This window comes from Staurois parvus, unplaced genomic scaffold (assembly GCF_062004578.1).
Source record: "Staurois parvus isolate SC_StPar_1 unplaced genomic scaffold, SC_StPar_1.0 ptg002479l, whole genome shotgun sequence".
Classification (NCBI taxonomy): domain Eukaryota; kingdom Metazoa; phylum Chordata; class Amphibia; order Anura; family Ranidae; genus Staurois; species Staurois parvus.
Genome location: NW_028320275.1, coordinates 41,469 through 57,562, shown reverse-complemented (window position 1 = coordinate 57,562; position 16,094 = coordinate 41,469). Strand labels below are relative to the sequence as shown.

Below are 16,094 nucleotides of genomic sequence, written 5' to 3'. Positions count from 1 at the left end.
ACTCCTGCTGGGCCTTGTAGTTCCTCAAGGACAGATTTCCCCTCCCCCACACCCCTGGGGGTGATCAGGCTCACTGCACTCCTCCTGGGCCTTGTAGTTCCTCAGGGACAGATTTCCCCTCCCCCACACCCCCGGGGGTATCAGGCTCACTGCACTCCTGCTGGGCCTTGTAGTTCCTCAGGGACAGATTTCCCCTCCCCCACACCCCTGGGGGTGATCAGGCTCACTGCACTCCTGCTGGGCCTTGTAGTTCCTCGGGGACAGATTTCCCCTCCCCCACATCCCTGGGGGTGATCAGGCTCACTGCACTCCTGCTGGGCCTTGTAGTTCCTCAAGGACAGATTTCCCCTCCCCCACACCCCCGGGGGTATCAGGCTCACTGCACTCCTGCTGGGCCTTGTAGTTCCTCAGTCTCAGGCACACATCCTCCCTATATACCCGGCTGGTCAGACTCTGCACTCCTCCAGGAGGGAGGTTCCCCCCCCCCCCCGGTACCTACCTGCCTTGTGTCTCCGCCCACCACCTACCTCACTCACCTCCTGAGTCTCTCTGAGGCTGCGGCCTCGGCCTCTCCTCGCCCAGCTCCTCATCCCACAGACCCTCCAGCCCCGCTGGGCCCCATCACCTCCCAGACCGAGGCTCCGGCCGGATACAGGCCCGGGTGACGCTGCAGCGCTATGCGTTCTCACCACCTGAGGGGGCCGGGAGCCAATAGGAGCTCCGCCTTGGGAAACGTCGCCGGGACAGGGCGCCGCCATCTTGCTAGCCAGTTAGGCGATGAGCGGCCGCCATTCTGTTGGTTAGATAATAATCCCCGGAAAGGACACGGATTTCAGAAGTCAAACGCAATGTCAGCTCTCTGTGAAGGCGGTGACCGCCGGTCACGGTGGTGAGGTTCTATTTCTTCTCGTTATTAACGTCACTCTGTCTCGGGGGGGGGGGGCATTCTATTTTCACACGTCAAATGACCTCAACTGAGGGCGGCCAATCAATGGGCCGAACGCTTCATGTTCTTACATTATAAAGTACTATAGCAGATCTGATAGACTCGCTTGTGCCTCTACCAACATGGCGGACAACTTCGCACCGCTTCACAACCGCCGCCGACACTAGGAGCCGCCATCTTACTAGTTCGTCAAGCACTCCATGGACGCCATTTTGTTGGTTAGATAACGATCTTCACGGAAGCGATTTAGAGTTCAAAAGTCAAACGCGAAGATCACTGTGATGACCGAACACCAACCGGGAGGGCGAAATACTATTTCTTCCTGTCTATAAAAACCTCACAGTCACGTCTCTTTCTATTGGCCGTCATAAGTCAACTAATTTTATCAGCAAAGACCCCGAACAGTACATCGCCCGACCTGTCCATGTTCTTGTATTAAAAATAACTGAATTGAATTGCGGGGACCCATCTGTGCCCCTACCAAGATGGCGGACATCTTCCCACCGCCTCACAGGACCGACCCCTGCCAATCCCAGCGCGCCGGAGGCGTGTCCGTGTAAAGGGCCCGGTGACGTCATGCAGAAGCGTGTCCTCGGGCGGCATGTGGATCGCTCTTCGTCAGAAGCAGCGAGAAAGTCCGCGGGGGAGGCCGAGAGTGAGTCACGTGGGGGCAGCCATAGCTTGGGGGCGGAGTCACGGCGCTGGGATTTATATTAACTTTATTTATACTTCGCAGAAGAAGAAAAACTCCCAAAAAGAGTAATTAGGAGGAAATGAGAAGATGGGAATGTTGTTATCTAGCCGCAGTGAGGTCATCAACGCCAAATATTGTACATTTATCATTTCCTTACATTATGTGTTATTATAGTGTCACCATTATTATTATTTACTGTTTCCTAGATTTAAATATTATTTGTATATATATATACATAATTTTACATATATATTACAATCTATATTTTTATTCTAGAATTTTATATATAATTTATTTTCCTTTTCCCCAATTATTTATTTATTTTTACTTTTTTTTAATTATTTTATTGTTGCCGTTATCATTATTTTACATTAGATACTTTTTATTATTATTACCATTGTACATACACTATATTGCCAAAAGTATTGGCCCCGCCCTCCCAATCATGTGATTCAGGTGTTCCAATCCTCTCCATATCATGTGATTCAGGTGTTCCAATCCCCTCCCAATTATGTGATTCAGGTGTTCCAATCCCCTCCATATCATGTGATTCAGGTGTTCCAATCCCCTCCATATCATGTGATTCAGGTGTTCCAATCCCTCCATATCATGTGATTCAGGTGTTCCAATCCCTCCATATCATGTGATTCAGGTGTTCCAATCCCCTCCATATCATGTGATTCAGGTGTTCCAATCCCCTCCCAATTATGTGATTCAGGTGTTCCAATCCCCTCCATATCATGTGATTCAGGTGTTCCAATCCCCTCCATATCATGTGATTCAGGTGTTCCAATCCCCTCCATATCATGTGATTCAGGTGTTCCAATCCCCTCCCAATCATGTGATTTCAGGTGTTCCAATCCCCTCCAATCATGTGATTCAGGTGTTCCAATCCCCTCCCAATCATGTAATTCAGGTGTTCCAATCCCCTCCATATCATGTGACTCAGGTGTTCCAATCCCCTCCATATCATGTGATTCAGGTGTTCCAATCCCCTCCATATCATGTGATTCAGGTGTTCCAATCCCCTCCCAATCATGTGATTCAGGTGTTCCAATCCCCTCCATGGACACAGGTGTATACAATCAGGCCCCTAGGCATGCAGACGGCTTCTACAAACATTGGTGAAAGAATGGGTCGCTCTCAGGAGCTCAGTGACTCCAAGCGTGGTCCCGTGATAGGTGGCCACCTGGGCAATAAGTCCATCCGTGACATTTCCTGGCTACTATATTATATCATTATTAATATAATGATTATTACTACAATTATTTTATGTTGTATACTTTCTAATTAGTTTTATCATAATAATATTGTGCCTTTACATAAACATTACAATATATATTTATATAGATATTTTTTTATTTTATTTTTTAACTTTTTTTTGGTTATTGATATTATGATCATTAAAGTATAACTAAAGGGAAAATTTTTTTTTGTATAGAGGGGTAAGGATTAGACCCCCTTATTGGGTTTTTTTTGTTTTTTGCTGTCTGTGCCCCCATTAGGGAGACTCCCTCTCTATTTGTCCTGTTTACCATTGTCATTGAAAGTGAAAGAAAATCCCAGATTTTGGGTTGTCCCCAGAAAAGTGATAGAGGGGAATTCTTCCAATGGGGACATTAGTTCTGGTGACCTGGGGGGGGGACGACGACAAGGAAACCCCTTAATTTGCAGGGATTTCCTCTCACTTCCTTTTTGGCTATGGGACAGGAAGTGAAGGGAAATCTCCACAATGGGGACACGGATGGTGAAAAAAAATACACCAGGGGTTATAACCCTCCATTACTCTTTCCAAAATGAAACCGTTTTGCCTCTAGCTCTACTTTAATATTATTATCACCATTATTTTTGTGGTTTTAGATTCTCATTATTACATTTATTATCATCATAACAACCTCTATTATTTCTAATTCCGCGATGGGTGGGGTTAGTCAGTGCAGGGGCGGACTGACCATTTGGAGACTCGGGCACTGCCCAAGGGCCCGGGGTCAGTAGGGGGCCCCATGAGATGCCCCTGGTACCTTTTTCATAGGCTACTTTGAGTTTGGGCAAGGACACCGGGGCCCCATGATCCCCTATTGCCCCGGGCCCCATGAGTTGTCATTCCGCTCCTGAGTCAGTGGGTGGGGTTAGTTCTCTTTTCTATCCTAGGGTTGCCCTTCAGGCAGCCATCCTGCCAGTCTGACCCAAATAGATTTTTTTTAAGTATTGGTGAAGCCTGGTGATCCCGCCTGGGGTCCTGCGTGCTTTGGGGTCTTCTCCTTCATGTTACGTTCTCCTAATTGTGAAATTTAAAAAAAATCCAGAGCGGGGGGGGGGGGGTTCATTATAATCAGCAGTGATGTTCAAGAGGAACATCTGAGAAATCACTTTCAACCCATCCCCCCCAACATTTTTTTAGCCAAGGCCATCTTGAGTAACAGCAGATGATTCAAGTAGCATTTACTTCTTGGAATCCATCTGCCCTTAGCTCAGGCAGGAGGGGGTGATTTGCTGAGAAATACCCTTCTTCCATGAAGACTTCTGGGATGTATGACATCATTTTGGCCTAGGCCAGAAACCAGGCAGTAGCTGAAGAAATGGAAAACGAAAAAAACCAAAATTAAAACAAGTAAATATAATATAACTTCCGATCTACTTACTTATACTAGGAGCATGAGAATTAAAAATAGTCAATGTTGATTGGGGGAGATGCGCTGTACTGGATATTTGATTGGGTGCTCTGCTGTTGTAGAGTCTATGTGGATCACCGTGGTTGAAATGTATGTTTTGCCCTTTTTTAGCAGTAAGCGATCCACCACCTGCCATGGAAACCTGTCCATTCTGCGGGAAGGCCTTCAAAAGGCTGAAGTCCCATTTACCACACTGTAAGATGGCCGGTGCCAAAAACAACTCAAATGCCACCGATCAGGTAAAGAAAATTCCAAAAACAGGAATGAAGAAAGCTTTACTGGTGGAAGCCAGCAGGCAAAACTTCAAAAATGAAGGAGAAGACAACATGGAAATGACCAAAAAGATACAACTCAATAAAAAGAAGCAGAAACGTCTAGAACCTTTGTCTTGTAGGACCCAAAAAATCATGCTTGAAGAAAAAGAAAAGGAGCATTTAAAGAAAGATGTACAAAATAGTCACTTGGATCGAGCAACTGGCAGTAGACAACCAAGTGACAAAGAAGAGAACAGACCTGATTGTCCCATAAAGGGTCAGAGCACTGTGACCACTTTGTGGAGCCCAGAGGTGGCTACTTCTTTGGTGCCAACAGACCCACTTCACGTAGCAGTCACAACCTCAGCTCTTCAAGCCTTGCCAGGAGGCTCCACATTCTTGAAGGCCTCAGAGGACAACTTGACTTGGCCAAACCACAAGGGAGATGTTAGAGGTATCATAGAGAAAACGGGAAGCCCTGGTGTTAAGTCACCGATATATGAAGAAGTTTCTAAGAAAGCGTTACTGGTGGAAGCCAAAGAGCAATACTTGAAAAATGAAGGAGATGACAACATAGAATTGAATAAGAAGACACAGCTCAATAAAAAGAAACAGAAACGTCTAGAATCTTCATCTTGTAGGACCCAGCAGTTCATGCGTGAGGAAAATGAAATGGAACACGTAAAGAAAGACATACAAAACAATAATGTAGATCACACTCATGGCAATGATCATTTAATTGATAAAGAAGAGAACAGATCTGATTATTATCCCAAAAAGGGTCCCACCACTCTGACCATTTTGCGGAGCCCAGAGGTGTCTACTTCATTGGTGCCAACAGACCCACTTCATGTAGCAGTCACATCCTCAACTCTTCAAGCCTTGCCAGGAGGCTCTGAATTCTTCAGGGCCTCAGAGGACAACTTGACTTGGCCAAACCACAGAGGCGAATTTAGAGGTCCCATAGAGAAAAGAGAGAGCACTGCCATCAAGTCACCTTCATACGAAGAAGTTTCCAAAGTCAAGGAGGACAGAATGCAAGGAGAAGATCATTGTAGCTTTGGAAATGGTTTTAGAGGTGCCCTACAGAAAACGGTAAGCGCTGGTGTCAAGTCACCTTTTTATGAAGAAGTTTCCAAGAAAGCTTTATTGGTGGAAGCCAAAGAGCAAAACTTAAAGAAAAATTTGCGGAACCCGGAGGTGGCTACTTCATTGGTGCAAAAGGACCCGCTTTATGTAGCAGTCACACAGTCTCAAACATCAGCTCTTCAAGGCTTGCCAGGAGGCTCTGAATTCTTGAAGGCCTCAGAGGACAACTTGACTTGGCCAAAACACAAGGGAGAGTTTAGAGTTGCCATAGAGAAAATAGGAAGTGCTGGTGTAAAGTCACCCATATATGAAGAATTTAACAAGAAAGCTTTATTGGTGGAAGCCAAAGAACAAAACTTAAAAAATGAAGGAGATGACGCCATCTTGACTTGGCCAAACCACAAGGGAGATTTTAGAGGTGTCATAGAGAAAACGAGAAGCTTTGGCATCGAGTCACCTTTATATGAAGGAGTTTCCAAAGTCATGGAAGACAGAGTGCAACGAGAAGACCACTGTAGCTATGGAAATGGCTTTGAAGGTTCTTCCAATGGGAAACATTTCCAAAAACCTGAATACTGGCATTTGGAGTTGCCTCCTGAGCCAAGCTCTTCATCTCTGCTGCCCCCCATGGTTTCCTCCTCTCACAGACCTCACAACGAGCTCCCAAGGCACAATGACCATGTACAGTTACCAGATATGTCTCAACAACTGCAGAATCATGAATCTGACACATTGAAAAGCACAGAGAAGTCTTTAGAGAGCCAACTACACCTGACCCTTGCAAACAAGACCAGGACTTCCCTGCCGGTCAGAGAGGTGCTATCGAGAAATTGCTCTTTGGGACTGCAGTGGATTCCAGAACTGCACTCCAATTATATCCAACTGAAGATTGTTCCCGAGAAAATAAATCTAAAGAGTTCAAATGGGAGAATGGGCAAGTCCGTAGCTCCGGGACCTTTGGACCCAGGTATTTATTTATTTATATCATGTCAACAGCTTGCACAGCACTTTACAATATAAAGAGACGGTACAATTATGATACAACCAAGACAGGAGGGCTGGGAGGGCCCTGCCAGTGGCAGCTTGCAATCTAAAAAAGGGCAGCGAGCGGTACCAAGGGCGATAACTGAGCTGATGGACAAAGTAAACATTTAGTTGTTAGGTGGAGGTGGGATCGGCTTCTCTGAAGAGGTGAGTTTTCAGGGATCACCTGTAGGAGATAGCTGGACAGATTGGGGTAGGAAGTTCCAGATAATGGAACAGGCTCTGGGCAGATTGGGGTAGGAAGTTCAAGAGGATGGGAGAAGCTTTGCAAATATTGGGGTAGGAAGTTCCAGAGGATGGAAGAAGCACTGGACAGATTGGGATAGGAATTTCCAGAGAATTGGAGAGGCTCTGGATAGATTGGGGTAAGGGGTTCCAGAGGATGGGAGAGGCTCTGGTCAGATTGGGGTAGGAATTTCCAGAGAATGGGAGAGGCTCTGGCCAGATTGGATTAGGAGGTTCCAATGGATGGGAAAAGCACTGGACAGATTTGGGTAGGAAGTTCCAGAGGGTGGGAGATGTGCTGGACAGACTGGGATAGGGAGTTCCAGAGGATGGGAGAGGCCCTTGACAGATTGGATTAGGAAGTTCCAGAGAATGGGAGAAATGCTGGACAGAGTGAGGTAGGAAGTTCCAGAGGATGGGAGTTGCTCTGGACATATTGCGATAGGGAGTTCCAGAGGATAGGAGAAGCACTGGACAGATTTGGATAGTAAGTTCCAAATAATGTAGGAGGCTCTGGACAGACTGGGGTAGGAAGTTCCAGAAGATGGCAGAAGCGCTGGACACACTGGGATAGGGAGTTCCAAAGGATGGGAGGAGCTCTGGATGGATTGGAGTAGGAAGTTCCAGAGAATGGGAGAGGCTCTGGACAGAATGGGGTAAGAAGTTCCAGAGGGTGGGAGAAGTGCTGGACAGATTGGGGTAGGAAGGCTCGAGTAGGAGGTTCCAGAGGATGGGAGAGGCTCTGTACAGATTGAAGTAGGAAGTTCCAGAAGATGGGAGAGGCTCTAGAGAAGTTCTCTAGGTGAGCACAAAAGGAGTGATGAGCAAGCTACAGAGCAGGCCTTTGGAGGTGCGCAAAAGATGTGCAAAGTCCTGTCTTGACATAGAAGGGCTTAGGTCTCTTGTGGCTGGAGGGCAGTAAAAATGTGCGATGGAACATATTTATCACCCCCTCCCAACAGCTCCCCCTTAAGCTGCAAGGGCATGGGGGTGTACACATGCTATGGCCATGCTTTGCCGGCATTGCCTATCGGCGGGCAGTGATACAGGATTTTAGGAATTAAAAAAGGGAGGTAAGGAGACATATCACCACCTCACCGCCTGTCAACTGCCCTCTGAAGAGGCACCTAGTGGATCACTCTTCAGAGGGTGAAACTAGTGTAAGGGCCAGTTCACACCACAGTGCACTGCTGCATTTTCGACAACCCATTCATTTTAAAGGGCTTCCAAACACACGGGAATGCTCAAAAAGTATGGCAATTTTTAAAATCGCTCTGCACCCAACCACATGGCAGTGTGGTACCACGAGTTTTGGTGGCTGCAAACGTGCATGAGTTTGGGTTCAAATAAATAACGGCACCCGTGTGCATCTAAAGAGGGCAGCTCGCTCCCGTGCTCTGCACATTTCCCACACCTTAAGAGGTGTGCTCAGGCCCTAAATGAGCCCTTTTATTATGTGGGGCAGTAACCTAAGCAGAGAATAATTGGGGGGGGGGGGCGATGGGTCAGGTTAGAGGGGTAAGTTCACACCAATCTCTTCTCAGTAGTTGATGAGTTTTGACTTTATAAAACATGCAGGTACGGTCGATTGCGTTTTTTTCCAGCGTGTTTTGTGTTTTTGATCATCCAATTTTGTTGCGTTTTTTTTTCTTTCCGCTAATAGAAAAGTATGACAGTTCTGTTCATGTAGTGCGACTTTGATGTGACTTTACCTTCTCTGCCACTAAAGTCGCATCAAAGAAGTGCGGGAACTTTTATGTGACCAAAGTCGCATGTTAGGGTTGCTAAGGGTTAGGATTAAATGTTAGAGTTGGGGTTGTGGTTGAAGTTAGGGTTGGGTTAGAGTTGGGGTTAGAGTTGGGGTTGTGGTTGAAGTTAGGGTTGGGTTAGAGTTGGGGTTAGAGTTGGGGTTGGGGTTGGAGTTGGGGTTAGAGTTGGGGTTGGGGGTTGGGGGTTGGAGTTGGGGTTAGAGTTGGGGTTGGGGTTAGAGTTGGGGTTAGAGTTGGGGTTGGGGGTTGGAGTTGGGGTTGGGGTTAGAGTTGGGGTTAGAGTTGGGGTTGTGGTTGAAGTTAGGGTTGGGTTAGAGTTGGGGTTAGAGTTGGGGTTGTGGTTGAAGTTAGGGTTGGGTTAGAGTTGGGGTTAGAGTTGGGGTTGGGGTTGGAGTTGGGGTTAGAGTTGGGGGTTGGAGTTGGGGTTAGAGTTGGGGTTGGGGTTAGAGTTGGGGTTAGAGTTGGGGTTGGGGGTTGGAGTTGGGGTTGGGGGTTGGAGTTGGGGTTAGAGTTGGGGTTGGAGTTGGGGTTAGAGTTGGGGTTGGAGTTGGGGTTAGAGTTGGGGTTGGGGTTAGAGTTGGGGTTGGAGTTGGGGTTGGGGGTTGGAGTTGGGGTTAGAGTTGGGGTTGGGGTTAGAGTTGGGGTTAGAGTTGGGGTTGGGGTTAGAGTTGGGGTTAGAGTTGGGGTTGGAGTTGGGGTTAGAGTTGGGGTTGGAGTTGGGGTTAGAGTTGGGGTTGGGGTTGGGGTTAGGGTTGGGGTTAGAGTTGGGGTTGGAGTTGGGGTTAGAGTTGGGGTTAGAGTTGGGGTTGGGGTAAGAGTTGGGGTTGGAGTTAGAGTTGGGGTCGGGGTTAGAGTTGGGGTTGGAATTGAGGTTGGAGTTGGAGTTTAGGTTTCAACCCTCCCAATTACTGCTAGCCCCAACCTTTGGCCCGTAACCCCCACATGCAGCTTTGCTCCCACAAAGGTTCTCTCACTACGTTGACGCTACTTGAGTACCAGAGAGTGTAAAGTGGCATCAAAGCCGCACCAGGACTGACATACTTTTCTATTTGCAAAAAAAACGCAAACGTTGCAGAAACATAACACCTGCGTTTTTGGTGCGTCTAATACATGCAAAACGCAATCTGTTGTGGGGGAAAAAAAAAGTCCCCGCCCCTTTCCAAAAAACGCAGAGATGTGAACTCGATCTATAGGCCGCCATGTTGGATGCAGCAAAGTGCGTGAAATCCGCAGAAGTGTGAACCTGACTGATAAGAACTCTCTTTCTTCAGAGTACAGCATTCCCGCACAGCGTCTGCCCGCCCCGGAGGTCCCGCTGACGTCGCGGCGACTGATGGACGTTCGGATCGGCGAGCTGCCTTCCTGGCTGGCGCTCCAAAGACTCTCCATGAAGGCTGTTCCTGAACTGGGGCTGAGAGGTGAGAAAACCCGCGACACCCCCAAATTCAGGAGATCTGCCTGACAACAAGACGCAGAAAGTAGATTTTTGTTTCATTTAAATCGGGATTCAACCCAAAACCAAAAATGTCCGATGTCGCAGCTTACCCATCATTAGGTGTGAAGGCTGCATTAGTTTTCTTTTTTTTTTTAGGCTTTTTTTCTTCCCTCGGTTTTCACCTGGTGATCTGGCAAGTAACACACCTCCTGTATTAGAGCACCCCCCCACTCTGGAGGAAGGAGCATAGGGGGCAGTGTTAGATGGTGTAGCACACGGGTGTCAAACTAGTGGCCCTCCAGCTGTGGCCAAACTACAAGTCCCATGAGGCATTGCAAGATTGACAGTTACAAGCATGGCTCCAAAAGGCAGAGAAATGATGGGACTTGTAGTTTCACCACAGCTGGAGGGACGCCAGTTTGACATCCCTGCTTCAGAACTACAAGTCCCATGAGGCATTGCAAGGCTGACAGTTACAAGCATGGCTCCAAAAGGCAGAGAAATGATGGGACTTGTAGTTTCACCACAGCTGGAGGGACGCCAGTTTGACATCCCTGCTTCAGAACTACAAGTCCCATGAGGCATTGCAAGGCTGACAGTTACAAGCATGGCTCCCAAAGGCAGAGGCATGATGGGACTTGTAGTTCTGCAACACTTGGAGGGCCGCCAGTTTGACAGCCCTGGACTCTAGCAGATTTAGATACACTAACAAACTGAAGCCAAATTCCATCCCACACTTTATAATCCGTTACAGTAACAATTTGTATTCCTTTCGGGATAAAGGTTTTACACCAATAAAGCTGATGCGGGCAATAATGCAGGAATAATGGGGGGAATAATGGGGGGAATAATGGGGGGAATAATGCGGGGAATAATGGGGGGAATAATGGGGGGAATAATGCAGTTTTAATGCGGGGAATAATGCGAGGAGTAATGGGGGGAATAATGCAGGAATAATGGGGGAATAATGCAGGAATAATGCGGGGAATAATGTGGGGAGTAATGCGGGGAATAATGGGGGGAGTAATGCGAGGAGTAATGCGGGATGTTTGCGTCTCTTGCAGCGTGGACTCGATACTACAACAAATACATCAATGTGAGGAAAGGAGGGATAGGAGGTCTGGCGATGCTCCTCACCGGATATTGCGTCCTGAGCTACTCCTGGAACTACCAACGGATACGTAAGAACGCCCTTTACTAAGAGAAATATATTCTGGAGGCAGCAGAGCTATCCACATCCAGGGGTTGGATGTTCGATGATGAATCAGCCAATCACAAACTAGGACTCCTCCCTCCAGCCTCCCCTTCAGTCTTGCACAGGTGTAGAATAGGTGGGGCGCTATTCCTCCCACTGACACCAATGATGGGGCGCTATTCCTCCCACTGACACCAATGATGGGGCGCTATTCCTCCCACTGACACCAATGATGGGGTGCTGTTCCTCCCACTGACACCAATGAGGGGGCGCTGTTCCTCCCACTGACACCAGTGATGGGGCGCTGTTCCTCCCACTGACACCAGTGATGGGGCACTATTCCTCCCACTGATACCAATGATGGGGCACTATTCCTCCCACTGACACCAATGATGGGGCACTATTCCTCCCACTGACACCAATGATGGGGCACTATTCCTCCCACTGACACCAATGAGGGGGCGCTGTTCCTCCCACTGACACCAGTGATGGGGCGCTGTTCCTCCCACTGACACCAGTGATGGGGCACTATTCCTCCCACTGATACCAATGATGGGGCACTATTCCTCCCACTGACACCAATGATGGGGCGCTGTTCCTCCCACTGACACCAGTGATGGGGCGCTGTTCCTCCCACTGACACCAGTGATGGGGCGCTGTTCCTCCCACTGACACCAGTGATGGGGCGCTGTTCCTCCCACTGGCACCTATGATGGAGCACTATTCCTCCCACTGACACCAATGATGGGGCACTATTCCTCCCACTGACACCAACGATGGGGCACTATTCCTCCCACTGACACCAATGATGGGGCACTATTCCTCCTACTGACACCAATGATGGGACACTATTCCTCCCACTGACACCAATGATGGGGCACTATTCCTCCCACTGACACCAATGATGGTGAACTATTCCTCCCACTGACACCAATGATGGAGCACTATCACTCCCTCTAATACCAACGATGGGGCACAGTTTACTCCCACTGATGCCAGGATGTTTTCTTCTCCCACTGGCCACAGTTCGGCCCTACAAAAGTTTGAAAGACAGTAAATTGGCTCTTTGTTTAGATAGTTTGGAGACCCCTGATCTAAGGTCCCTACCTCACATACATACACATACCGGGGCCAGTTAACCTGCCAGCATGAATTTTGAGTGCAAGTGGAAACCCAAGTAGAACATGCAAACTCCATGCAGGTAGTGTACTGGTTGGGATTCAAAATGAAGGATCTTAGTGCTGTAATGGAATTCTGCTGGACAGTCTGTCCCTCTTACTCAGAACCTCTCCATAGTAAAGTAGAGATGTCACCCAACCAGAGCCAAAACTGCACCACCGATACGACGGGAAAGGTGGAAGAATGCTGCTGGTAAAATATCTGTCACATGGACGGCCGAAACTTTGTGAACACCTGACCATCACCATCTACATGATTTTGTTGGGACATTCCATTCCAGGACTATGACCATTAATATGGAGTTTCCCAACCCCATTCCATGGCTATTAATATGGAGTTGGCCCCTTTTGTGGTTTGTAACAGCCCCCTCCCAAGATCTTGGAGGGCGTCTGTGGGAATTCATGGCCATTTGTGAGGTCAGTTATTAATGTTCACAAATCTGGCCTCATGTTGGGCACCAAAAAAAAGACATGGCTCACCCTCGGTGTTTCAATTCATTTCAAAGGTGTTCAGAGGGTAGAGGTCAGCAGGACACACTAATTCCTCCATACCAAACTGGTCAAACCATGTCTTTATGGAACTAGCTTTCAGTAGGGTTGAGGTCAGGGCTTTGTGCAGAACACTCGAGTTCCTCCACACCAACCTGGTCTAACCATGTCTTTATGGAACTTGCTTTCAGTAGGGTTGAGGTCAGGGCTTTGTGCAGAACACTCGAGTTCCTCCACACCAACCTGGTCTAACCATGTCTTTATGGAACTTGCTTTCAGTAGGGTTGAGGTCAGGGCTTTGTGCAGAACACTCGAGTTCCTCCACACCAACCTGGTCTAACCATGTCTTTATGGAACTAGCTTTCAGTAGGGTTGAGGTCAGGGCTTTGTGCAGAACACTCGAGTTCCTCCACACCAACCTGGTCTAACCATGTCTTTATGGAACTTGCTTTCAGTAGGGTTGAGGTCAGGGCTTTGACACTCTAGTTCCTTCACAACAAACTATGTCTATATGGAGCTGGCTTCACTCTCCTGGGAAGACTTCCTACAAAGTTTTGAAGTGTCTCTGGGAACATGTGCCCAATCAGCCAAAAGAACGTGTTTAAGGTCTGATACTGATGTTGGATGAGAAGACCTGGTTCACCATCAATGTTCCAATTCATCCCAAAGGTGTTCAGTAGGGTTGAGGTCAGGGCTTTATGCAGAACACTTGAGTTCCTCCACACCAACTTGGTCAAACCATGTCTTTATGGAGCTGGCTTTGTACACAGGAGACAGTCATGCTGGAAGAGAAAAGGGTCTTCACCAATCTGTTACCACAAGGTTGGAAGGGCACAATTGTCTATCATGTCTTTTTATGATGGAGTGTAAGCCTGAAAGTCCAAAACGGAAGTTGGATGAGAGGATCTGGTTCAACATCTGCATTCCAAAGATGTTCAGTGGGACTGAAGCCAGGTATTGATGTTGGATGAGAAGACCTGTGTCACAACTGATGTTCCAGTTCATCCCAAAGTTGTTCAGAATGGCTCTGGAGTTCCTCCACATCAAACTGGTCAACCCATGTCTTCATGGAGCTGGCTTTGTACACAGAGGACAGTCATGCTGGAACAGAAAAGGGTCTTCACCAAACTATTACCACAAGGTTGGAAGAGCACAATTGTCTACAATGCCTTGGCGTATAACCAGGACCCTTCACTGGGGATAGCTGAACTCCATCATTGGAAGGGGGTTCACATACAGTCGGTCATATAGTGAGTATAATGGTCAAATTTTATCTTCGCTAACATTCTTCCTTCTCTTTCAGGACAGGATCGCTGGAGAAGATACCACTGAGACTTCTCATCCAATGGGTAAAGTTTCAAACACTCCGTATTGTCATCAGCAAGCCAAAGAACCACAGCAAGGCTTGACCTGGGTGGTGTGATCTCCTGCAGGTCCCATTGATGCCCCAGCAGTGGTGACAGTTGTTGAGCTCCATTCCTGACTGGCGCTCCAGAGACTTTCCTGATTTTTTCATTGGTTGTTCCTCATGTGCCTTTTTCAGTGTTTCCTCCGTAATATTAGTTTTGCTGACTGCTGTTTGATGCTCAGTTATTTAATAAAAAGTTTTGTTCTCAAAAATGTTCGTTTAATTTCAAGGGGAACTAAAGAGTGAATACTTACCTTGATCAGGCACTTCCTGTTATGGGGTGACAACACTCTGTCCCTGTCTCCCAGGTATGTTCCTGTGTTGTCACCCTGCCACATGCATCACTGATGGAGACTTCAAGCAGTTTTAAAGGCATCACAGTCCACTATTGCCACCCTTCAGGTAGCTGGTCCACAGCAATGGTGTGTAGCTGATAATGGAGCATGTGCATGTTGGTAAGAAGAAGCTAAAAAGAGGCTGGAGGAGATCAGAAACACAGAGATGGAGTGAAATGGGAAATATTATTTGAAAAACCCCACATTCCCCACCCCCGCAGTTCTCCAGTTGGGGTTTACGCCTACTTGGGATGTAAGATGGCACCATAAAAGTCTGAGTCATACAGTGAAGGAAATGCGTATTTGCTCCCCAGCTGATGGTGAATGTTCGCCCCTCACACAGAAACGATCGGTCTAACAATGGAATGATCGCCCCTCACACAGAAACGATCGGTCTAACAATGGAATGTTCGCCCCTTACACAGAAACGATCGGTCTAACAATGGAATGTTCGCCCCTCACACAGAAACGATCGGTCTAACAATGGAATGTTCGCCCCTCACACAGAAACGATCGGTCTAACAATGGAATGTTCGCCCCTCACACAGAAATGATCGGTCTAACAATGGAATGTTCGGTGTAACACTGAGAGACAGAATACAACAACAAATTCAGCAGAAATGCGTCTAACAAATGATGACGGATCTGCATGTTCATGAGGGAAAGAAGGATTTGGTCCCCTTCACAAAACATGACTTAGTACTTGGTGGCAAATCCCTTGTTGGCCATCACAGAGGTCAGACGTTTCCTGGAGTTGGCCCCCAGGTTCGCACACATCTCAGGAGGGATTTTGGCCCACTCCTCTTGGCAGATCCTCTCCAAGTCATTAAGGTTTGGTGGCTGACGTTTGGCAACTCGAACTTTCAGCTCCTCCACAGATTTTCAATCGGATGAAGGTGTGGAGACTGGCTAGGCCACTCCAGGACCTTAATGTGCTTCTTCTTGAGCCGCTCCTTTGTTGCCTTGGCCGTGTGTTTTGGGTCATTGTCATGCTGGAACACCCATCCACCACCCATTTTCAATACCCTGGCTGAGGGAAGAAGGTTCTCACCCAAGATTTGATGGTACATTGCCCCGTCCATCATCCCTTTGATGCGGTGCAGTTGTCTTGTCCCCTTAGCAGAAAAACACCCCCAAAGCAGAATGTTTCCACCACCATGTTTCACAGTTGGGATGGTGTTCTTGGGGTCATAGGCAGCATTCCTCCTCCTCCAAACACGGCGAGTTGATGCCAAAGAGCTGGATTTTGGTCTCATCTGACCACAACACTTCCCACCAGTCCTCCTCGGCATCATTCAGATGTTCAGTGGCAGACCTCAGACGGGCCTGGACATGGGCTTTCTTGAGCAGAGGGACCGTGC

The 16,094-nt window shown here is 47.8% G+C and overlaps 1 protein-coding gene across 2 annotated transcripts; it reads left to right on the top strand.

Annotated features, from left to right (window-relative positions):
- The first annotated feature begins 1,214 nt into the window (after nucleotides 1-1,214).
- Nucleotides 1,215-14,610, top strand: LOC149430742 (uncharacterized). 2 transcript variants are annotated; one of them, XM_089666032.1, is made up of 5 exons: nucleotides 1,215-1,601; nucleotides 4,427-6,622; nucleotides 9,965-10,111; nucleotides 11,193-11,309; nucleotides 14,294-14,610. In XM_089666032.1, the coding sequence occupies exons 1-5, from the start codon at nucleotides 1,523-1,525 to the stop codon at nucleotides 14,320-14,322; spliced, it is 2,568 nt and encodes an 855-aa protein (XP_089522158.1). In that variant the 5' UTR covers nucleotides 1,215-1,522; the 3' UTR covers nucleotides 14,323-14,610. The 2 variants fall into 2 exon arrangements, with proteins under 2 accessions (XP_089522158.1, XP_089522157.1); XM_089666031.1 differs by having other exon boundaries at nucleotides 1,216-1,601; nucleotides 4,424-6,622.
- Nucleotides 14,611-16,094: the final 1,484 nt, after the last annotated feature.

Excerpts from the sequence above, each read along its gene's own strand:
- LOC149430742 (XM_089666031.1), top strand. The coding sequence starts at position 1,523 with ATGCAGAAGCGTGTCCTCGGGCGGCATGTGGATCGCTCTTCGTCAGAA. Across the intron at positions 6,623-9,964 it reads TCCGGGACCTTTGGACCCAG|AGTACAGCATTCCCGCACAG; the intron begins GTATTTATTTAT and ends CTCTTTCTTCAG. Across the intron at positions 10,112-11,192 it reads TCCTGAACTGGGGCTGAGAG|CGTGGACTCGATACTACAAC; the intron begins GTGAGAAAACCC and ends CGTCTCTTGCAG.